Below are 23906 nucleotides of genomic sequence, written 5' to 3' on the forward strand. Positions count from 1 at the left end.
ACGGTGTCTAAAAAGATCCATAGAGTAAGCCATAGAGATCTCTATAGCAAACCATACAATATGCTATAGGCGGCTAAAGGGACCATATGAAATGCTATAGAAAGCTGTAGCACGATGGGTATAGAGAACCATAAGACGAGCTATAGAATGAGCTATAGCGGACCATACAAAGGGCAATAGACGGCTAAAGAAACCGTAGGAAAAGCCATAGGCAGCTATAGCACGGTGTCTAAAAAGATCCATAAAGTAAGCCATAGAGATCTCTATAGCAAACCATACAATATGCTATAGGCGGCTAAAGGGACCATATGAAATGCTATAGAAAGCTGTAGCACGATGGGTATAGAGAACCATAAGACGAGCTATAGAATGAGCTATAGCGGACCATACAAAGGGCAATAGGCGGCTAAAGAAACCGTAAGAAAAGCCATAGGCAGCTATAGCACGGTGTCTAAAAAGATCCATAGAGTAAGCCATAGAGATATCTATAGCAAACCATACAGTATGCTATAGGCGGCTAAAGAGACCATATGAAATGCTTTAGAAAGCTGTAGCACGATGGGTATAGAGAACCATAAGGCGAGCTATAGAATGAGCTATAGTGGACCATACAAAGGGCAATAGACGGCTAAAGAAACCGTAGGAAAAGCCATAGGCAGCTATAGCACGGTGTCTAAAAAGATCCATAAAGTAAGCCTTATAGATCTCTATAGCAGACCATACAAAATGCTGTAGGCGGCTAAAGGAACCAAAAGAAAAGCCATAGGCGGCTATAGCATCCTTTTTAAAGAGACCCATAGACTAAACCATACCGAATTCGATAGCGAAATTTCCATTGAAAAAGCTATAGACAACTATAGGGGAGACCATAGCGAAAGCTATAGACAGCCATAGAAACGGCTATAGCTAATTGGGCCAATTTGCTATAGCCGGCCATACAAAGGATTTTCTATAGCCGACCATAGACCATTTTTGTATGGGCTATATCTTCCATTCCTTCGCATTTCCACTTCTCTCGTACGATAGACCGCACGGTACCATAGGGTTCCAGCGCTTCAGAAACTCTCCGGTTTTCCATATGTGGGGGTAGCCACAGAAGCCTGAGTTTCACTTTTGATTCTGGATCTACGACGAGGCATTTCCGGCCTTTCACCTTTAGCTCTTCGCAGGCGACGAGCTTGCTTTTCGCGAGGGAAGTCGCACATACGACCATCCAGACATGCGACATTTGGTATTGTCCCATGGCTATGATGTCCTTTCAGTCAATTATGCCACTGAGGGCATCTCGAAAGTCCGGAGCTCGGTAGGGTCGAGCAGCGAGATCTCCATGCAGGAATACTGAATTAAGAACGAGGTTACCAGTAGGTAGACGTGGCATCAGCACTCGGTAGTCATCCATCGGGGAAACGGTAGCAGCAGCGGCAGTAGACGTAGTACCTCGGTCAGAGGCCGATTTGTTTTCTTGGGCGGAGAACATGAAAACGCAGCCGTTCGAAACGGCGTCTTAATTCTTCTTTCTCCAAGCTAGGCCATCGCTTTGAAAACTCGATTTGACCATTCGTTTTATACGAGATGCTTCGGCTGCAAATGCAGTTAAGCCTTCAGCGTGTTATGCAAAGCACTCGTACATCACTCGCCGTACTTCAGTTCTACTCACCTGCCATATAGAGTAGTTTCGCGTCGTAGAACGATCCTTTTGTTCGCGCGTCTCCGGCCCAGTAGACCCGGTACACCTTGTCGTCTTCAGCTACACCGCTAAAGTCCCTTACATCGTCGGAACTCACAAGAGGCTGGGTCTTGTCGAGTAGAAATTCTACTAAAACATAAGACATTGTAGAGCCCGGGCAGGATCGACAGGTTGGAGCAAGCGGGCAAACAAAACGAGTCGAGAGCGATCGTTCATGAAAGCTCGGCGAGGCCTCTATGGGCGAAGCGAAGTGGCGTGTTCGACATTTCGGCGGGCTTCTGATCAAGGTTGTCGGTCGGCTGCGTGTCATATCTCTAACATCAGCGGTTTTGTGGGCTCACGTCCCGAAATCGTTTTCGTGTGCATATATTATTTTTCGTATTCATAGATTTGACGAAATAGTGGTATCCGAACGAACTTTACGTGCTTTGACCGTACGTCTGTCTGCACGTCAAAGCTTTTTGACGTACAGTCAGAGACAATCGATGTACAATCAGAATCGCCACCAAGACATCTTGATGGCATTTCACGGCGGCCGACTGCCACCAGGAAACCATCAGAAAGCCGACAAGTGGAGTCTGACTGGAGTTTGACTGTCGGTCAGAGTAACTTGTTGGCCAATGAGACATGCTTGACGTACAGTCAGGCACAGTCAGCGGTTCACTAGAAAACATTGACTGCCAAACAGGGTTACATTGATGGATTTTTCCTTCGGGTCACAAAGGTTACTCTCACGAGAGTCACGAGGGTTATGACAGTTCCCCTCACGTATCCCCCTGAGGTCACGTGAACCCCCTCCCCCTGAGGTTGCGTGACCTCAGGGAGTCACATATACCTCAGTACCCTTCCACCGTCCTCCTCAAGAGCTGCGCTCCAATCCGACATTACAGGGAGTTGTAAACGGCTTTTATTTCTTTCCACTTCTCATCTTGCGATAGTTGCAGCCCTGACTAAACTGACGTAAACGGTCAGTAACCCGTCCAGTTCCGTGGGCTCTCCCTCTGTTAGTTTTCGACGAAGCATTGCTCCCCATTTTTTCACAGGTTTCAGAGCGGAACAATAAAGAAACAATAAGGCTTTAACAAAGAAAACCTGACGTCTTTTAACGTTTCGCGACAGTGATGTGACATACGTCCCGTGACTGTAACATCATACACGTCACGTGACTATAACGTCACACAGATCATGTGACTCTAAGGTCACACAAATCACGTGACTATAACGTCACAGGGATCACGTGAGTGTAACGTACACACGTGAAGTCACACCGAGATATGACGTCAGTGTTACGAGTGTTCATAGCGTTACGTGATGGTACGTTATGCGACGTGGGGTCGGTCACATAACGTAATATTATGGCAATTCGTCGCAAATTCAGGGTTTTCTGGTAAATTCAGCGGGCAAACGCGTTCGGCTAAATTTAGCCGATACATTTTCTTCCTAAATTTAGCTACGAATGTGGTCCCGGACGGACGCACAAGGTCTGTCAGTTTCGTCGCCCTCAAAATAATATCGGAAAAAAAAAATCCGTGGATGATCACGTGACGTGATGCAAATGGACAGCGTCAGCTTGTGCGACATTTGGATGATATTGCGTCGTGATTAACTGGACCATTTCCACATACCGATGGCACCAGGCGGTGGCTGCAGGAACTAAAAATTGAGGAAGTGACCTGCGCTACAAATCGAGAATGGGAGGTACGCTACCAGTTTCTTCACTCTCTGCGCTGCGGCGCGTGCGCGACGGCACGTGAGCCACGCGAGTAGTACGAAGGTACGCACCTAGTGACTCGCATACCTCGTGATCAGCTTCGTAGGGAGAACCAGTGGGAACCCGCGAAAAACATCGTAACCTAGCAGACATGTACGTAGCGCATTACTAGGAACGAGTTACTTCTACCTAGTAACTATTTTCGGTAACGAGTAACGTATTTAGTATCTTTTCTAGAAAAGAAACAAGTAACGTACATAGTTACTTTTAAGGCCAAGTAACGAGGAACGGTATCTCGTTAATTTTGAGGAGTAATTTGTACAACACTGTTTATACAGTCTTGTTTTTATTCTAATCTGAGTATGCGTCTATTCCGACAAAGGCAGATGGCAACCCGAAAAACAACTAAACAGCATGACAGTACAGTAACGTATATCGCTGAACACTTGAGTCGAACAGTTCGACTGACGTGTCCAGCGATAAACGTTGCTGTACTGAACTCTACAACTGGGAATGTCCCTCAGCCAGCGAACAAAATAAGGTTCGTTGGTTGAACCTTCTAGAACCGGGTACGGACCGAATGTAAACCCGGAGGTTGCTAACACGGGAAGGAACAGAACCCATACCCGCTGTTCTCAATGAAGGCGCAGTTCCCGAAGATTCATTGGGTCTTCCTGAAGCACAACACAGCCGTTCCCTCGAGCGCGTTTGTAGAACGACTCTTCAGCGTCGCCGGAGATGTATTCTCAAGGAAGCGGGGAAATGTAACTGATGAAATTTCGAGAGGCAGCTACTGCTTAAGTGCAAGGACTACTAAAAAGAAAACAATAAGCCATGAAACAAAAACAGTGGTGCATTCGGTCGTCAAAGTAACGTGAAAAGCAACTCGTTACTTTTGAGGTAACTCACGCGTTCCTTTTGAGAATCGTTAACGAGTAACGGATTTAGTTACTTTTTGGGGGTAACGAGTAAAGGTATTTAGTTACTTTTTTGGGGTAACGTGCACATGTTACCCCAGAAAAGTAACCTAGCAAGCAGCGAGCAACGATGGCGTCGGCGGCGGGCGGGTGTGGCGGGAGACAATCAGAAACATAATGCCTCATTTACGCAGCCGGTTGTTACCCCGTCCCGGCAATACATGGCTTGCACGTGACGACATCCAAAGAGTGCTCCGATAGCCACCAGAGAAGAGGGAAAGGAGGAGCTCCCCTCTTACCAGGATCCTCTTTTGTGTCTCCGCGATTTTCACAGACGTCGCCATTCTCCTCCCAGAAGATTATAGAACATTAACCCGTCACTCAAAATTCTTACAAAGGCAGCTTCCCTCTTCCCTCTTATATGGTGGTCAAAAGTACGCGATGTGACGTCGGTGCAACCCATGTATAGAGCCGGGCGGCGTTCCCGCCAGGGGAGAGGGTTTTTGAACCCGTTTCGGACCGAAATCGGGCCACCGGAGCCGATTTTGAGCCGAACGACGGTGTTCTACATCCCCGGCGCCCCGCCCCATCGATGGACGGCCAATCGCAAAATAGGAAACTTTCGCATAATCAGGTGGATTCTCAAAAGTTGGGTGACGATGGGCACGGCCGCGAGAGGCGGGATTGACCGTACTCTATAAAAAGAGGCGGTGAAGGCGTGGAGAACTTGTGATTCCGGTAAAGGCACAAGTTGCACAGCTGGTAAGTACGGCGATTAGAGATACAACCGCCCTTCTAGGTACTTTTTTCCTACGGAGCTGTTGACTGGTCGCACGACCAACGCGACTTTAAAGAGGGGCATCCGTGGCGTCCACCCAAACGTCGCGTTTTTCTTTCCGTCCACCTTATTTTTTTTTGTGTAACAGAATTATATATATGCTGCAATTATGTGTTCTATTTGCTGATCCACAGCTTCTTTCCGAATTTCTTCGATTTCTCGTGCCGACTTGCGCCGCTGGGCATTGGGCGCCTGCGCGTGCGCAGAACGCTTCTCGGAAAAGGTCCATTCCGGTGACGTTGCGTCGCGTGGTATCTCGCGTAAACCGCAACCGATCACACAGACAACGGCTATCACCAAACATGTTCCGCGAACGCGCTGCACAAATTGCTCGGTAACGCCAGCTTTTCCATTCTTCGGTCGGTAACGTTCTCTTTTATATGCCGCTTTACGTTCACGTAAAGCATGATCTTGGCGTCGAATGCGTTCCATCCTAACACCCAAGGTGAGACCGCCGACGCCTCTACGTCGACGACGTTCACTCTCACGGGCGCGTTTACGCCGTCCAGCAGCTGTTTGCTCGGGCGTATGCTGGGGCCGCCCCATTCTTGCGCGTCAAAGTTTAGAGCACCGAGGCACGACCGAAGGAACGGGCAACGGAAGGAGGAGAGGGAGCAGGTGGCGAGGAATACGATCACATGACCCCCATCGCAATCGAGACTGGCCAAACCAGGAAAAACAAGCTGGTGCTGGTTTAAATGCGCTGCGCCTCAACCGCGAGTGTTATATGCAAAAAGGCGAGAAATACTGCTGATCTGGCTGTACTCGCCCTCTCCCGGCGCTAAAGCCTGCGATAAATGCGTGCACGCTTCGTTCGTTTTCTGTAACACGGCGCTCGACCAGTACAGCAAGCCCAGTACAACTGACGCTGTAAAACGAGCCGAAGCAGTTCAAAGGTTGCACCACCCAATACGGCGAACTGCGAATTTTCTTTACTGTACAAACCTACCTTTCAAGAAGAAATTATAAACTGCACGATAAGGGGTTATAAAAGAAAGGCTTCCAAATAGAGAAACCACCGACCAAACGTTTCCTCGATTGTGAAAATAGCTAGCTCGGGATGTGTTTTTTTTTTTTTTTTTATATTATGATTGAGCAGTTGCAGGTCTTTCATTTTCTTTATTTTCTTCGAGAGAGTATTTCGGGGAACGGGAAAGGAAGGAGACAATTCACCAATACTCCGCCCTTCCTCCTCCGTCTTGAACTACAAGACACTGCAAAGATGCTTACAACTGACATGCGCACCAAAAGTGAGCTACCTGTATGGCTGCGAACAGTGACTTGTAAAAGTTGATGCCTCTAAAACTTTAATTCTCTTAGAGATTTGAGTGTAATTAGTCAGCCGCCGTGGACGGCTAGTGACTCCGCTTTTAGGCGGGTTTGTATTTTTCTTTGTGGAGGAAAAAAATAAAACAAGACACGAAAGAAGAGTTGGTACTGGTCGTCTACTTCGTGATAAAGAAACACACATAACTGCTAAATAAACACGATAAAACCTAGCATGAAATGAAATATTAGAGCATACCACATCAACAAAGAAGCAAACGTTCGCTCACACGTTCTTAGACAGGCCAGTTACATGGTCAAGGACATGCCGGTAATGTCGTAATGGTGCGTTTTAGTTTCAGAGCTTGTTCAGAAGGCCTGCGTCGTGCAGAACTACTCGAAGGGCTTTCGTTGCTTTCTGGCTTTCCTGAATGATTTTCCCTGAGTCATTGTAGTACGACCGCTGGCGTAGCCATTGAAGCCATTCTAGTGCCACCGTTAGCCTGGCGTAGCAGTGCTTCTGCAGTTATGATGTATGTCCACATGCCGATCCGAACTCATCCGGGTCGAAACGGGCGGGAGCATGGATTGAACACAGGATTACTGGCATAGCCTTCTCTATACTGACAAAGCCTGGCAGATCGCCACGAGAAGTGGCCGCCGAAATTGAAAAAGGTAGAGCGGCAGACAACGGATGGGAGTAGAGCCACGTGACGGGCGCCCCGCTGCGGCGAGACGCAAAGATACACTTCTCCCGACACGGCAGGACTTGAAGTGCGCGCGCTGTCTTTCTCTTCTTACGGCTTTTGCAATCGCCCGGGAGTCAATGGCATTTTTTTTTCCGTATGTAATTCACTCGCTTGCCACCAGGGGCGCAACCACCTCACCCCACTTCACTTCACTCGGAGAGTCCCTGCTTTGCGCTCGTGTTCGAGCTTCGTAGGTTGTTGTTTTGGCAACCGTTTATTGAACTTCGCTCCGATTTAAGTCATGCAAGGGCTGTCACAACAGCCCTTGATCACATTGTCAAAGAAAAGGCCCTTTTAAGCAAATACAGACGTCAGACACTGATTCTGAGCAGCTGGCAGCGGCTGTGCCCGACTCGGTTACCACTGACCTGAAAAAACTGAAAGAGCCTTGCCCATCTCCATCCGTGACATACTCTCGTCTGGTGTACGTCGGTGGCTACCTGGTGAAACTCATTAGTGAGTTTGGGTGCGCCGCCTGTGTTATGCTGTTGACTACGAGTAACAGAAGTGATCCTCTGTTCGTCTTATTGCAAGGCCAGGATAAAAGCGGACTTCGTTATCCAAATCCTAGGTTCCTCGCACTTCTAGACAACATTGTTGCTTTTTTTTTTTTTAAAGGCTGCTAAGCACCTTCTGCGTACAAATGTGCACGAAGTTCTGCAACTACTCATTGCACCCTATTTTGAAGACGCGCCAATCCTAAGTTGCTTAAAGCATTGATAACAGTCACTCAAAGCGCTTGGCTGGTTTAATTTGCAACAAGTTCCTCAGAATACTTCTGATTAACCATGCAGAGACGGTCACGGACAGAAACGAAAAATCAGTTGGATATGTGCACAAGCCCCCGAGGAAGCACGACTACTACACCCTCGTCTAGAGCAGCTGACCGACTTCATGTGCGGCCTGTGAAATGATGATGCAGATCACGGCAATAGATATATTGGGCCTGCTTACATTTCACGAGAGTGTACGAATTATTTATCATTTAAAGTTCCTCCACGTCGACGGGGTCCGTCTCCTCCGGTTCTGGAGTTGCAACAGAAGTCCTGGAGGTAAAGACGAGTATAGGTTTTTCGCAATTGCATTCGCTGTCTCTACTTACTACTTTTTACTCCCGAATCTCTCGGAGATGTGCGTCAAATAATCACCGTTTTGGGCTTATCAGAAGCGCATTAGACAGTGGCTGAGGGTCTAAACGTAAGAATCAGGTGTCAAAGGCTATAAAAATCTCGGCCGCAAGTTGCGACAGCGCTGAGATACACTGTCAGACGCGCTCTGTGCAAACGGCAAAGGGTAGCTCAGGGGTTATGAAGGCTCCCTACCAGGGGTGAGGTGACAGCGCCTCCCACGAATTGCGGCAGGACGTGGCGATTGCCAATATTGTAAAGGCCGTAAGAAGAGAAAGAGAGCGCGCGCTTCCAGTCCGGCCGTGCGCCTGAGCGATAGAATGTCCGCGCGTGCTCCTCGCGTTACTCTCGCGCTACCGCTTTCCTCGTCGGGTTTGAAGGGACCTCGCCGCTGCAAAAGCTGTGCGCTGATGTCCCCGTTCCCCGAGAAATGCTTTGTGCTACCAGATTCTCGCGCTCCAAATCTGCGACCGGGCACTCTAAAGGGCCGCCCACACTAGCGAGAAAACGCGCGTGGCATGCCGATCGCAGGAAGTAACAAAAAGTCCCCGTAGCACAGTCAGTGCCAGGAGCGCGTGCAGAGACAAGCCCTTTATCTTCCCGCTCAACCGATTTATCGGCGCGCCGCGCGCGTTTTCTCGCTAGTGTAAGCGGCCTATGTCTCCGTCGTCGAACCAACAGGCTTTGTGAGTATAGAGGAGGCTACGTTACTGGGTTCTGCAGCGGAGCTTCCGCCGCACGCGCTTTGAGCTGCGGTGCTTTAGCATACTCGGGCATCGATCCCACCCACCTCCTCTCTTCCCTGTCCATCAGCTTCGCTGACGAGCGTGCTTCTGGGCCTGCATGGCGTCGAGACTGCGAACAGCGGATTTTGCGCACTAAGTAGTTATACTGTAAATCACATTTTCTCTAGCAATAGACGAAATTACCTCTGCTGTAGGCTACCCATTTTTTTCTTTCGTTTCCATGGCCGACTAGACGTATTTTGTGCAGAATGAATGTCGATCTCTCCGACACGAATTTTATAGCTGCCTCCTCATGAGCCATGTTCTATGCCGGTAAATGCGGAAGTATGTGGCAAAATTTGTACCAGCATAAACATGATTAACCACGAACAATAGGCCCTTTTCAAAAGTACGCGCCATTTTGTGGTGTGTGCAACAATTATTTGAGTCCCTCATTGTTTGGGCACACACTCTGTGTCTGTACTGGACACGAGCACTGCGTCAGCGTCTGGCGACGACTCGGATCGAATCACACGCTTTATCTACCCAAGAAATGGCGACCGCCAATGTTGTTTGATGGGATTTTGAAAAAAAGGTGTATTGATGGCCACTCCTTTACTTCGTTTTTTTTTACTTTAAATCTAAACCAATTACATTGGACCCTAATCACGTCATTTTTACTTTACTAGTATTGCTTAAACTAGTAAACTTATTGAAGTGGCTTGATGCGAATCAACTACTTCTAGATGTTAACAAAACAAAATTTATTGGTTTTCTTCAATCATTGGACCAGTAAACCTTACTACCAAAATAGTATTTCAGTCACGGTCACTAGAAAGGGTTAACGAATACAAATTCTTAGGCATACATTTTCATGAAAACCTCCGCTGGACATGTCATGTAAATTTTGTGAAGCGTAACATTGCACAGTATATTGGTATGCTGAATCGATTTCGTGCCTTACTAGCAATATGGCTAAAGCGTCAGCTCTACTTCACTACTGTTCATTCGCGACTGCACTACTGTTTACTTGTCTGGGAGGTTACATCCAGATGTAATATGACTAGTTTGTGCTTAATGCAGAAAAAAAGTATACGGTTCATTTAAAACCTATCAAGCCGCGATCATACATCCCAATGCTTTGAACAGCATCGTATACTGAATATTGAGGCACTGTATATTCAACGATTGTCTGAGGTTATATTCCCCCAAGCTAAAACTGACCGTGAACTATTCCTTTCTACATATACGAATACTGATGCACACTACAGTTTCAGAAACATAAACTTTATAAAAATCAGAACTAAAGCAAAGTACGGTGCGCAATTACTATCTTGGCAGGTTACTAACCTTCGCAACCTCCATCCTGGCTTAATCGATGTAATCGATCATAATTCAAAACTCTTGACCGTCAGAAAACAATCAAAAACATATTTTCTACTTCCCGCATAATATTGTTGTCTTCTAAATTATGTGAACAGATGTATTTGTAGTAATCTAGGTCATATATTTTTGTTGTATACTGTTGCTTGTTTATTTTTCATTGCAAGATCATATGTAGTGTAGTGATCTACTTTCTATTTGTGTATTTTTGTTTTTTGTTTATGGTTAACTGAAGTACAGTACCAGTCGTCTGCCTGCCGCATCTGCTGCAAGTGTAGCCTGGTGCTGGGGGCCTGGTCAGGTTACTTATTGTCACTTTTTGCCTCAGCACCATGACAATGCTGTCTTGTCCAAAGTTCCAATAAACAAACAAACAAACAAACAAACAAACTTCTGAGCACAGACCCTCATGGTCATATACTGCATCCTTTGTGCACTCACCGAGGAGGTGGAAGATGGCGGCGCTGACACAGGCTAGGAGTCCCACGGTGACAACGTCCCCGAGAGCAGCGGCGATCGAAATGGACACGTTGTCTGGGTTCACGCGGCAAAACTTGGACAACACCACCACGCTGACCATGATGCTGCCTGCGATTCAAACGGTAGTCCCAGACAGCACGAAAAGGGCAGGGAGGAGCTCGGCTTGTCCCGCCTCCAGTGCGGGCTCCCGACCGTCGATAACTAGGGCTGGGCGTCGAATAAAAATGTTCACCCGATTAATCACCGCCCTTTAATCGATTATTTTTATGGAATGCTCGGTTCCGTTCATTTTCACGCGTAAAAGTTTTAATAAACTTAAAATTGCAATTTCACTTTTCCTGAATATGTGATAGACGGCGCAGTGTACAATTTGGAATCTTAAGTCAACCTTGAAGTGTGTAGTTGAGGACAGCCAAAAGGCACCCACACTCACAAATTATTCCTTCGGTCGCAGAAGCAAAAAGGTTCGTTTATGTACTCCGGCAATAGAGAACTCCCTCGATTGTTCACAAAAGTCTCTAGTGCGCTAAACGGACACTCGCACGGCGTTGAGGTGGCTGGGACACGTATAACCTTCTTCACTAGTTTGGAGGTACAAAACATGCCTCTACAGTTTACTTCAGGTCAAAATTTTACCTAAGGTTTACCTTCATACAAGTGTAATCGTCCACGTCTGCGTGGTTAAAGCGTTGAATATTCACTTTGTTTTGCTGTTTAAAATTTAACCGATTAACAGGTTAAATAGCGTATCACGATCAAAGCAATAATTGATTAATGGATATATTAATCGAAGAATGCGGTGAGTATAACAAAATGATAATGCAGGAAGTTTTGTCATGAACGGAATAGAGCATTTGATTAATTTTGACTAAGCCGATCGAATGTAAAGGATTGACCGAAAAAAAAGGTTGCATCAACCTATTGACTAAATTATTTCAATCGCAGTAATCCACGCTTTATATACGTTCTACCACATTATCTTTCATATTGCAAACGTCATAGTGCAGACAGGAATATTTCCCAACTAATTAAGACTGGCAAGACTTTTTCCAAAACATGAAGGCAGTGAAAAAAAATACCTTGTACAATTATAGACCAATACCGGTACAGCCATTTTTTTCCAAAATATTTGAAAATGTAATTTCCGCTAGATTATAGGTGTTTTCTGCAAACATGTAATATAATAAAAAGACACAATATAGTTTTCAAAAAACAAATTCTGAGAACAATCACTACTCCACATAAAACATAATATCATTTAGAAAACCAACAAGAAATTTCACACTAGGTTTCTTTCTTAACTTTACGAAGGCCTTCGATACGATACAGAAAAATATTTTATTGGTTAGAGTTCAATATCATGCTGTACACGGCGTTGCCTTAAAGCTTTTTGAACGTTATTTGAAGAATCGATTTCAATATCCGCACATGAGCAAAGCCTCTGATATGCTAGAAGTACAACGCAGGGTACTACAAGTGTCAATTCTACGTCCTTTATTACTTCTAGTCTACGCTGATGACATAACAACGATACAATTCTCCACAAAATTAATCATGTACGCGAATGAAACCATTGCTTTAGGTACACTAGAAACAATAAAATATAGATGCCTGGTTGGATTATCTAGCTCAGTAGTTCTCCAGTGGGGGTCCGCGGACCTTTTGGGGTCCGCGAAGGCATCCTAACGGTCTGCGAAGACCTGCCTCCCGGCAATAAAAGTTGCCTTTTTTTAAATATTGAGAATAAACGTTCCAATATTGGGGTGAGTTTCCTGTGTATATGTCAATAAGAGATGTCTACTTCACACTAGCCCTTAATTATATCCATTTTTTATATCATTCTTATAGTTAACCTATAACTTTCCTCTCCTCTCACCACGAACGGGGTCCTCCATCATCTCCGCCGATCTACAAGGGGTCCGCGGAACATCAGTGATTGAGAACCACTGATCTAGCTTGTTAAGGCGCAACAAACTACAGCGTAATGCTAAAAAAACTCAAAGTATGGTTTCGCGTCCAATCAACGAGCAAGGGTAACTTTCCATACGTCCCAACTCTGACGGAATGTCTTTCGAACGGGTTAAGGAGCAAAAATTCCTAGGCATATGGTTTAATGAAGAGTTTAACTGGTCGACGCATATACACAAACTCTGCTCTAAATTATCAAAAGCAATTGGATGTATATATAAAATTCATAAAATACTCGCAAGTTGGTTAAAAAAAGTACTACATTATTGTTCATGCTACTCAAGAATGTCATATGGCGTACCATATTTGCTCGAGTAATAGCCGCGCTGCTTGTGAACAAAGCCTGTGCGTCTGCTTTTCCGTGAAGCAGGGGGATAGCGAATCACCACGACCGGCAGAAGAATGGCAGCGATTTACGGGACAGAGATAACGTCATCATGCAAAAATGTGATTTGCTCCGATCGCATTTTTACGAAGAATTGTAATCTGGACCTCGCTATTCGCTCTGTTTGTTTAAGCAGAACACGATGAATGGTTGTGTGTGTGTTCTGCAGGCAAGTGGGCGTTCTTCATAAGAAGTGCGCCTATTACAGGAACAAATACGGTTTTAGTGTTGGGAACAACAACCAAGACGAACTCTAGCAAAATGATAGTCCTCCAGAAAAGAATTCTTCTCATGTTTGAAAACTTTCAGAGGAACCCGCGAGACTTACGCACATGCCCACTCTTTAAGAAATATATTAAAGGCAAACAAAATATATTACTTTAATTTTTCTCTCTGTTACAAAAGGAGAAGGTGCACCTAAACCCAAAGAGTCTGAGCTCAGATCGAAGGTTGAGGAAAAACACTCGGAAAACACACAAAAAAGAACCAATCACGCCAAGCAACAATTCGATCACCATGTTTCTTTTTTGTTGAATATAATTGAAGGCCGCATTAGCTTTCAATAGACCTTTCTTATATTCAAGAAACGTTCAGCCTTTCCACCCTGGTGAAGAGGGAAGAGCAGAGGAGCTGTAGCTTCTGTTCTCGGCGGTGGCTTTCCAGGCGAGCGATCTGCTCTTCTTTCGCAAGGAAATCTGAAGCGCTCGACACAGTGGAACTTTAGGCGATAGCGGCTTCGCGGCGGTTGCGGAACTATTTGCGCTGCTGCGCACATCGCCGCTCGTTCCGCTCCCGCTCTTCTTCCTCCGAAGAAAGGTTGCCGCCATCTATGAGCGACGGCGGCACCAGTTGTCTGGTTGCCGCCGTCGCTCATAGATAGCGGTAGCTGTCCAGAGTTCGGTGTCATCATTTCTAATCTGGCGGGGCACGATCCTGGGGGAACTCGCCCTTAACAGCTCCGCTGTAAAAAAAAAAGACCTAAGAGTTCCTCGTGGCTAGTAATACCGTTCTTGAATAAAAAAGTAAATATTAAAGCGAGATAAAAACAGATATACGTATCATTTTTATTAGATGTGTTTTTTATTCTTTTAAAGAACTCTTATGTTGTGCAAGATACTTATACTTTGAACTTCGCAATTTGATTTCGACGCTGTCCTGTTCCAATGCTCAACTGTAATGGGAGGCGAAGCCCTCGTCAAGTTGCGACATCAGCTCCCTCTACCTTCCTTGTCCACCCACCTCCCCTTCCCGCCTCCGTTCTTTGGCGAAATAAATTGAAATGAAGTGAAATAAAGTTAAGCACAACTACTGTGTCATCTGCAAATTGAAATAGCTTGCTCCTTAACTTTATCTGCGTCGTTTCGTTAGCATTGAAATTGAAAAGTAATGGGCGAGTATTGTACGTCTAAACGGTAGTAGCGCACACGTAGAGAGAAGAAAGAAGATACAGGAAAGAACGCTACTCAAACTATATTTACTGAGATGAAGAGAAGGAAGAACATCGTAAAAATCTATCACCCCCAATGAAGTGAACGATGAAAAAGAAAGATGAAAAATAAATGGAAGGGTGTTCCCTCGCGGACACATGGTTCAGACACCAGATCCTTTGTTCAAAACACCAGACCCGTTGTTGGCCGTCACGATTGGGTTGTATGTATGTTTATACAGCCTAGAACTCGGTCTGCCTCAACGAGTGACGAGTCTCCCAGCTGTAGATGATCAATTTAGCCAGTGCAGTACAACCGCTAGCCTATAGGGTCTTTAACGTGCATCACGCAGTAGTGATACACGATTGCACGCCAGTACGATGCTCATCCAGATCGAAACGGGCAGGGGTGGAGATTGAGCCCAGGATCCTGGGTTCTGCAGCGCGAGCTTTCACTCCACATGCTCCGAGCTGGTGTGCGCTTTAGCTCACTCGGCCACCGATCCCCTTTTCTTTTTTTCTTTTTTTTTAATTTAAAATTGCATCAATCTTGGCTTGTGCGGGGTCTTTATTGGTGCACGTTAAAGACCCCAGGCTAGCGGTTTTACCGTAATGGCTAAATTACTCATCTACAGCTGAGACACCAGACGCCCACTGAGGCAGACTAACTTCCGGCTGTATAAACATACACACAACAATTTGCTTTCCTTGCCGGATGTCTCGCGGCAACCGTAGTTCATGCGGAGCCTTCTAAGAAATCTACTTCCTTGTTTGTTAGTGCAACAGATTCAACACTAATGCATTCCATATCTTCAGATGGGATGTGGTAAACTTCCAGTACGTCGCGAGTCAATTTGTCTTTGTGCCTCACTAGGATGCTCGTTTCCCCGAATAACGGACTGTATGTGCACTCTTTACAATCTGTTGCAAGATGTCCTCTTACTGTGACTCTCGGAGAGTAATCATGTTAGCGTAGTCTATCATTAAGGCATCGGCCTGTTTGACCGACGTAGCGGATGCCAAACGAGAGTGGTAAGTTATACACCACGCCTGAAGTGCACGGAAGGAAAGGCTTGGCATGTTTCTTAGTGCACTTGTGTTTTGCAGCACCTTCGGCTAGTGAGTTGTCTCTTGGCCAAATTTGGCTCATTTTTTGCGGTGCCGGAAAACCAACTCGGTCCCCATAACGACTTGCTACGTTTCTTTTTAAATTGTGTGAGGTCTTGTGGAGATACGGGATTTCCACTGGTCTTGTTTTTTCGACATCAGTTTTGTTAGATTGGAGGCCTTTTGCCTTTTTTGGGGTGATGAATTTTTTAAGATGTTCTTCCTTCTCTTCATCTCAGTAAACATAGTTGTGAGAAGCGCTCTTTCCTGTATCTTCTCTCTTCTCTTTACGTGTTTCGTGAATACCGTTTAGATACTTAATTACCAACTAGTCCAATTATCGACCCTTTTAGACTACCGTACGGTTCTTTTTGTTTCCACTTTGTGGGATAACTAATTTATTGTGAAAGATGAATATGTCTGTCCATAGCCTTCTCTATAGGAAGTATTCACTGGCGGCCATAGCTGTGTGCGCGACTGCTGAGCGCGTGCTGCTGGCGAGCTTCCACAGTTCTTTTGTAACGTGCATTCCGCACCCTCAAGATTGCCGGTCTTAGCAGCCTATTAATGTGAGCTCGTTCTGAGCATCCGCTCTAAACAGCACTCACAAATATGGCGTCCAGTGAATACTCCTTATACTCAGTCTGCTAACGCACCGCAGCTCGAAGCGCACGCGACGGAAGCACACGCTGTAGAACCCAGTAACGAAGTCTGGCAGTTCAACGACGTAGCCATAGAGCGCCCGGTCGCAGATTTGGAGCGCGAGGATCTGGTAGCACAAAGCATTTCTCGGGGAACCTGGACGCCAGCGCAGAGCTTTTGCTGCGGCGAGGACCCGAAACATGGTTTTCAGAGCCGACGAGAAAAGAAGGTGTAGCCCGAGGAAAGCGAGAAGCACGAGCGGACATTCCATCGCTCGGGACAAGTGTGTTTCGGCGTCTCGCCGCAGCGAGTTGCCCGTTCATGCCCCTGGCAGAGCCGTTTATACTGGAGAGTTTGGCCTTCTTAAGACGATGTTGACAGCCTGGCAGCTACAGCAGCGTAGTCTGAAAACCTGGGGATGACAACTGCCGTCCGCTATTTCGGGGCTCTGACTCATAGAAACTCTATGCGATTATCAGGAATTAAGAATACGAAGAAGCAAAGCCATTTTGTGTTTTCGCGAAGTCCGCTGGTTCTAGCCGGCAACCTGCTCCGCCCATTGTCTAAACTCTCTCAGTATAAATGGCTCTGGCCCCTTGTCTGCGGCTCTACCTTTTCACTTTCGGTGGCCACGCCTCGTGGCGATCTGCCAGGCTTTGTCAGTGATAGAGGAGGCTATGGTCTGTCACTGTCGAGATCGGTAGACGTTCTTATACTCGTATCCCGAGTAAGCAGCGCTTGTGATGGGGCGCGCAGCAAGCGCATCGTATGTTACCGACTTATTATTTGTATCAGACTAAGCCGCTACAGGTTTAACGTTTCTGGTGTATTCTAAGCCTAGTTATACTACCTGGAACCGATTTCAAAGAGAATTCCGGAACAAATATTGTGTTCTCACCCAAATAAATAGTATATAATATATTTTTACTAATGTGCAATGGTCGATTGTTTCAACAGCCCTAGTAAAGTCTATGAATAAAACAAATAGGTATTTCCCGTTGTTCGTTTTATTAACATAGTACTAAAAATATAGACGATCACAAGTTCCTGTGTATTCTCTGAATCCATACTGCGCATATACAATATAAACCAACTCCACTCTCTGACGTCACACCATGGTTGGTGACACTACCGTCGGCTCTGCGCATTCGCAGAAGCTTCGCCACAGTCGAATCTGGTTTCTGCGCACGCGCAGTGCCCATACCTTGTGTGTGCACAGACGCGCCTCTACGCACACTTTGTTTTTCCTCGCAAACGTCAGCAATGCAAAAAAAAAAAAAAAATTCCAAAAGTATCAAGTTGTGACTGTAAAATAAGACAAACACTAAAGCGACAACAGAAAAAAAAAAAAAAAAACTGGCCGTTATCATTCTGGTAAACCGGGGGACCACATAATGTGTCGTGCGTGGTGTATTATTCGTGCGTCATGGAAGGCTACGCTTGGTTACTGAGAGCTTTGGGTGGTTCCAGAGGCGTTGCACAGACGACACTCCCTTGTTCTCACCGGGTTTATCAGAAGGACGAATACAAGTTTAAGTCTATTTGGGAGTGGAGTCTGTTAGGTGTATGCTTTAATGAAGCGTTTTCAGGGGTTCCTGAAATACTTCGAGTACATCTTACTCCGCAAAAGTCCCATGGCCTTGTTGCCGAAAAGCTTTTGCGTAGATGGAACGGCTAAAAGCACGCATTTTCGAGGACAGGGATGGGCAGTATTTCAAATACAAGTATTTGAAATACGTATTTCAAATGCTTTGTGTATTCTGCATTTGTATTTAATTACAAATTGGGTAATGTATTTGACGTGTGTATTTAAACAATAAAACGTGGGTATTTCAAATACAATTGTAATTAAATACAATTTTGTGAGCGAAAATACATCCCTCAAATTTATTGACACTGTCCAGAGCAGGAAGAAAACTACGTTCTGCACCGAATGCAGTGTCTCTCAATCAAGCACAAGCGTATAGTGACTTGGTTATTACGGTGCTAGACCAGGGCAAAAATAGGGACCAAATCGAGGTTCACAGGCAGACTGGCTAAATAAGTGCCCGTGACAACTTGTGATGCTTCCCAGCCTGATTTCCATCTATATTTTTGTCTGGAACATTCTAAATGCGCGGGTCGTCCAGAGTTTCGTAACTGGTGCGAGCTGTAACAATAACAAATTCTCTAGCTAGTGCTTCGCGTCTTGGTCGTCTTGGTTTTTTGTTGGTTTATATCAAAATATAATCGACAAAAAAAGCTGCTTGAAGCTCTGTACTTTTTTCACCTATTACGTCCAAGCTGATTACATTTTTTGTGATTTTATTTCTATTACGTTATTAGAGCCTCGCACACTGACTCCCGAGTGTGCGATGCAAAATAAAAATGGGATACCCAGAAACCCGTTGCAGGTGCCCTGAAGTCGCTGACGCAAATTTTGAGGGAATGTATTCGGAAAAGTATTTGGAGGAGACCAAATACATTTGGTTGTATTTGTATCTTGTACTTAAATGCTTTTTTGGAAATGTAATCAGATTTGTAATTAAATACATTTTTGACGAAGTATTTTGTATTTGTATTTTGATACATATTTGCATGTATTTTGCCCATCCCTGCTCGAGGGTTTTCCCTCTGGGTTGAGAGGTGCAGTTTCCGCCATCTACTGTCGTGTAAACTCGCTGAGACAGCGAAGACAGCCATCTGCTGTCTTTGCGAATTTGGTATATCGGTGCTTCGGCGACCAGCCTCTCCGTCGTCACGGAGCAAAAGCACAACGTCGAGAGTGCAATCGAACGTGCTCTCTCGATTGTAACTTTTTAACCCGCTCGAGGAGTATTTAGAGCTGAAGGTCCTGTGTATAACGCTGTTGAACGAAGTAGAATGAAGTCTCGTGGTAAATACTCGGGATATGCCCCCTTCGGGGGGGGGGGGGGGGGGGGGGGCACGTGGCACCTTGATTTCTTAAAGGGATACTGAACTGAAATTTCGAGCTCACAAAACAGTGCTGGAGCGATAGGCAGGATGTTGCAGAACGCAAAACCACCACTCATACAGCGATATCACTAACGGATGGCCATATTTTTGGAAAATAAATGTGCAACTGAACGTGGCCGACGAGACATGTGACGTCACGATTTTCATTCCCTCTCCTCCTCGCTTCGTCCCGTCAAGCTGGTGAACCGAAGCGAGGAGGGGAAAAGCAGCTTCCTTTCATTCTCAACTTTTCCAGGAAAATGGTGACGTCAGGGTCCTCGCTTGATCGCACCCTTCTTTTCTAAAAATACGGCCAGGCGTTTGGATATCGATGTATGAGTAAGGTTTTGGAGTTCGTAGCGTCCCGTTTAACGCTTGTGTGGCCTTATTTTGCAAAACCCAAATTTCCATTCTGTATTTTTATAAGTCGAGTCGAGTCGCTTTGCGTTCGTCGAGGTGTTAAGCGGGAGATACCGATGTAGTTTGCAAGAAACAACTGTCGCAAGTACTTCGGAAGCACTGTGCGGATGTTGGCTTTCGTAGCGGGACTGGCGTAAACCTAGCGTCCCACGCCAACTATTTAGCTCGATCTAAATTGGTTTGCTAATTTTCGTGTTTTGATGCTGAATTTATGCATCGAGTTCGTCTCGCATCAGGTTTGTTCAGGTATGTTTCCGTCATTTCGCTTCGGAACGCACTTACCTCTCCAATTTTGAGCAGTGCACCTGGCTTGCTGAAGGGAATATTTTTAGTTGGCGTTTTAATCGTTCGTCATGACGCTCACCCACTTTTCTCGCGGACGCGCTATGCAAGAAAAAAAAAAATAAAAACTGAAAAAAACTATATTTTTGTTTTAGTTCTTTCGGTCGCTTTTTAACGCACATCGACAGACGCTTGTATTAAACCGTGGTTTGTGCAGAATAGAACGCTAGAATGCCATTTCATGGTCGCGTCTGGCGATCGTTGCAGCCGGGTTTAGGCGGAGGATAAACAGCAGAGGAACACAAGCGACGGCGGTCGCAGACGCGCCGCTTTCGTAGTCTCATTTTGATGACGTCACGTGTGGAGCTAGGCTTTGTCAATCGAGAGCTAGCTGTGAGCGCCAACGGTCACCTGTTCACGCAGGCTCCCGTGCGTCATACTTGGCTCTGCTGTTCGTGCTTTGTTTCATCTCTCGTGACGTCGACAAAAGGCGTTGAGCTGCGGATCGCACGGTCGTGTGTTGGGTTTCCACTGAGCCACTTGGTATATATCGCGTTTTACAATTAATTAACCTTAATATGAATACGTAAGATTAATCATAATTAAAAATGCATTCTTTTCGATGCTTATGCATTACCCCTATAGTGTCCGTGTGCTTTATGTTGTCTTGTTCCAGATGTGCGAAACGGTTTTTCGTAACACTCGAGTGCGACACCTTTCGCCCGAAATACAGCCCGTAAACACATTCTGCGTTAAATATGATCATTGGCATAGCCATCTAGGAGCAGTTTCATGAAGAAAGTCTCAGTTTTCTTTCGTATATTTCGGGATGAAAACCATAACAGGCATATCTTTGCTATGGGTCTCTTACAAATCTGTAATCCTTCGCCCCGCTATAATTTGTTTCCTATCACACGATATATTGTTAAATGTGGTAGCAGTCCTGTAAGCAACTCCCCTAAAATATTCCGGTCGTCACATTGAAACACATGCGAATGAGCGGGAGAGTGAGGTACGCGTGCCGTTGTCATCTCCTTAAAGAATGCATGCGCGGGTGGGGCGAGAGGCGCTCACTGAATGTGTCGCAACCTTCACAATGCTGCACAAGTGCAAGAAGCGAACTGAAGAAAACTTAGATGAACAGAAAAGGCAACGTAGTATGACCGAGCCCGACATTTGATATGCTTATTCACCCTCTATGTGGTTCGGCGCAATTTAATCCACGGCACGTAACCGTCAGAAAAGACAAGCAATTCCGACGTAATCTGCAGCAGAGTACTACGGATCCACAGCCCTTATTTTGGACTAACATGTTTTCGAGCACTTACCCAAGATAAAGCTCGCCACCGACACAGTGATTACGGCGCTACTCAGGACGAGAATCCCATGCCTCAGCGAAATGTCTTCGGAAAAAACAACCAGGGAAGTGACGATAGCATACAGCGAGGCCATGGCACCCACCACCAAGGACTGGCACTACGAAGCAGGTCGGGGGAAAAAACGATTTAAAACTGCTCGGAGGAACCCAGAAACAAAGATATACTGAACACTTAAACTGAACCAAAGAATTTAGTACCCGTAATAAGTGGCGCACGTTCTTTCCACGAGCCAGCAGCAGCCGGTGTGCGCGAGCACACGCAGCGAAAATGACGTCAAAGACCTCCATTCGCCCTTAAGAGGACAGTGAAATGCATGGCCTTCGGGCCAAAGGAGAATAAAGCCAGGCTTTTCATCTCTACAAGTGAAAGCTACGTGCTTGTTAGACAAATTAATTGCTTACCTTTTACGCCATACACTACTGTGTAGATGAAAAACTTGTCTTTATTCTCCTTTGGCCCGAAGCCCATACATTTCACTGTCATCTCAACCGCGAATGGAGGCCTTTGACGTCATTTTTGTTGCGTGTGCTCGCGCACACCGGCGGCTGCTGGCTCGTGGAAAGAACGTGCGCCACTTATTATGGACACTAAATTCCTTGGTTCAGTATCCTTTTAAACCAGTGGTTCTCAACCATTGATGTTTCGCGGACCCCTTGTGGATTGGCGCAGATGTTGGAGGACCCGGTTCATGACGGAAGGAAGGAAAAGGTATAGGTTAATTATGATAATGATTTAATATTTGGATATAACTAAGGGCTAGTGTGAAGTAGACTTCTCTCATTGACACTCACACGAGAGATCTTTCCCGAAAATTGGAATGTTTCTTCTCAATCTGAAAAAAGGCAATTTTTATTACCGGGCTTGACTGATGAGGCAGGGCCTCGCGGACCCCTACAATGCCTTCTCGGACCCCAAAGGGTCCGCGGAACCCCATTTGAGAACCACTGAATTAAACAACAAAAGCTACTTAATAATAAGGACTGTAGAAGTTACACTGAACAGCCACATAGACGCAATCACGCATAAAACGAAAAAAAAAACGCGAGGGTTGAAATTTAGTTTTTTTTTTTTTGTTTCAACTGGCCGTCATTTCACCTGGTATGCCATGGTACCAATGGTTGTTTGGCTTGCGGCTTACCCTGGGGAGACAACATCCTTCTTAAATCGTATGGTCATCGGCACAATTGCAAGAACTATATGTGTAAAGAAGAAGACACGCAAGGGACAAGCGAACTCCTCATCTCAAACGACATATCCCGTTGTCACCTGATGGTTTCATGCAAGGCCATACCTTGCATGAAACCACCTGTGAGCACAAACCTACGACTGAGATTACCGCATACATGTGCGGGACGGTACCTTCCTAAAGAAGCTGTTAGTGCACTAAATAAGAAAGCAAGGGATCATCCACGAGTGGGCTACTGAAAATTGGTACAATCAATAATTTCCCTTCTCTGCGTTTAAACAAGTGCCAGAACCGTTGTCGCCCAACACTTGTAGATGGCGGCTGGTTGCGATACCCCACTCATTTGTGCTGTGGCCGTATAGTTTTTGTGGGTATGTTACCTGAAGCAAGGCCATGTTACCGCAGGTGATGTTGAGGACTTCCATCAGAGAATCCATTTTTCCTAGGTGGGCCTAAAATTTTACGAAAAAAAAGGTCACATAAGGATAAGGCAGTGCTAGTCTTTTTTTTTTTCTAATTCTAGTTTGCGTTTTGATTTTGCACACCGGCAACATATCTGTAAATAAAAACTTTTTTGTCCCTAAGACCGAGAAAGTGTGAACTAGATAGAATCAACGCCTGGGAGTTGCAAACATTACGGAGAAAATGGACGGATTTCTCTATCTCAACACTTTTTTCAGTACTTCCTTGGCGTTCTTCTGGCTTGACAGTATGCGCCACTTATTCTAGTGCGGATACCTTGGTGACTGAAATAAACGCTAGACTTCACGCACCTGTGTTGATAGCCTCGAGGCCAGAGTCATCTCCAGGTTTCCTTTGAGACCCAGCAGTGCAGGCACCAGAACGAAGAGTTGGGAAACATCGATGAAGACTTGCCAGGACTGCAAAATCAGTTCACGTCGTCAGGATTTGGGCGACGTAGTTTAAGAAGGGGTAAGAAAGATGGCCTTGAGCAGAATAAAGCACACTCTGGATGCCATAGTTAATCATGCCGAGATCGAAGCATGTTCGAGGAATAGAATATACATACTCAGGTAAACAGATGGAATGATTGCGTGGGAGAAAAAAAAGTGCCAAAAAATCGCAGTTTACATGGTGTACTGCGATCGAAGGTGGCTAGACAATGTAGTCAAGCCCATTGATATTTTAAGGTGATGGGCACCACGTTTTTATAAACAGTTTTACTGTCAATTAGAGCATTATTGCCACAAAGATAAGCATCTAGTAGCAAATGATGAGGACATACTTACAGGATGAAACTGAACCTGCATAA

General features: G+C 45.6%; 1 protein-coding gene across 1 annotated transcript in view; it reads right to left on the bottom strand.

Moving 5' to 3' along the window:
• The window catches only part of LOC120838682 (solute carrier family 41 member 1), a 72039-nt gene that overhangs the window by 37153 nt on the left and 10980 nt on the right, over positions 1–23906 (bottom strand). Inside the window, exons 2-5 of the mRNA XM_040208705.3 lie at positions 23407–23514; positions 23014–23085; positions 21397–21544; positions 10845–10991 (exon numbers count right to left, since the gene is read on the bottom strand). Coding sequence (XP_040064639.3) covers positions 10845–10991; positions 21397–21544; positions 23014–23085; positions 23407–23514 — 475 coding nt within the window. The remainder of the gene's footprint in view (positions 1–10844; positions 10992–21396; positions 21545–23013; positions 23086–23406; positions 23515–23906) is intronic.

Source organism: Ixodes scapularis, unplaced genomic scaffold (genome assembly GCF_016920785.2).
Source record: "Ixodes scapularis isolate PalLabHiFi unplaced genomic scaffold, ASM1692078v2 PGA_scaffold2__306_contigs__length_199485367, whole genome shotgun sequence".
NCBI classification, from domain to species: domain Eukaryota; kingdom Metazoa; phylum Arthropoda; class Arachnida; order Ixodida; family Ixodidae; genus Ixodes; species Ixodes scapularis.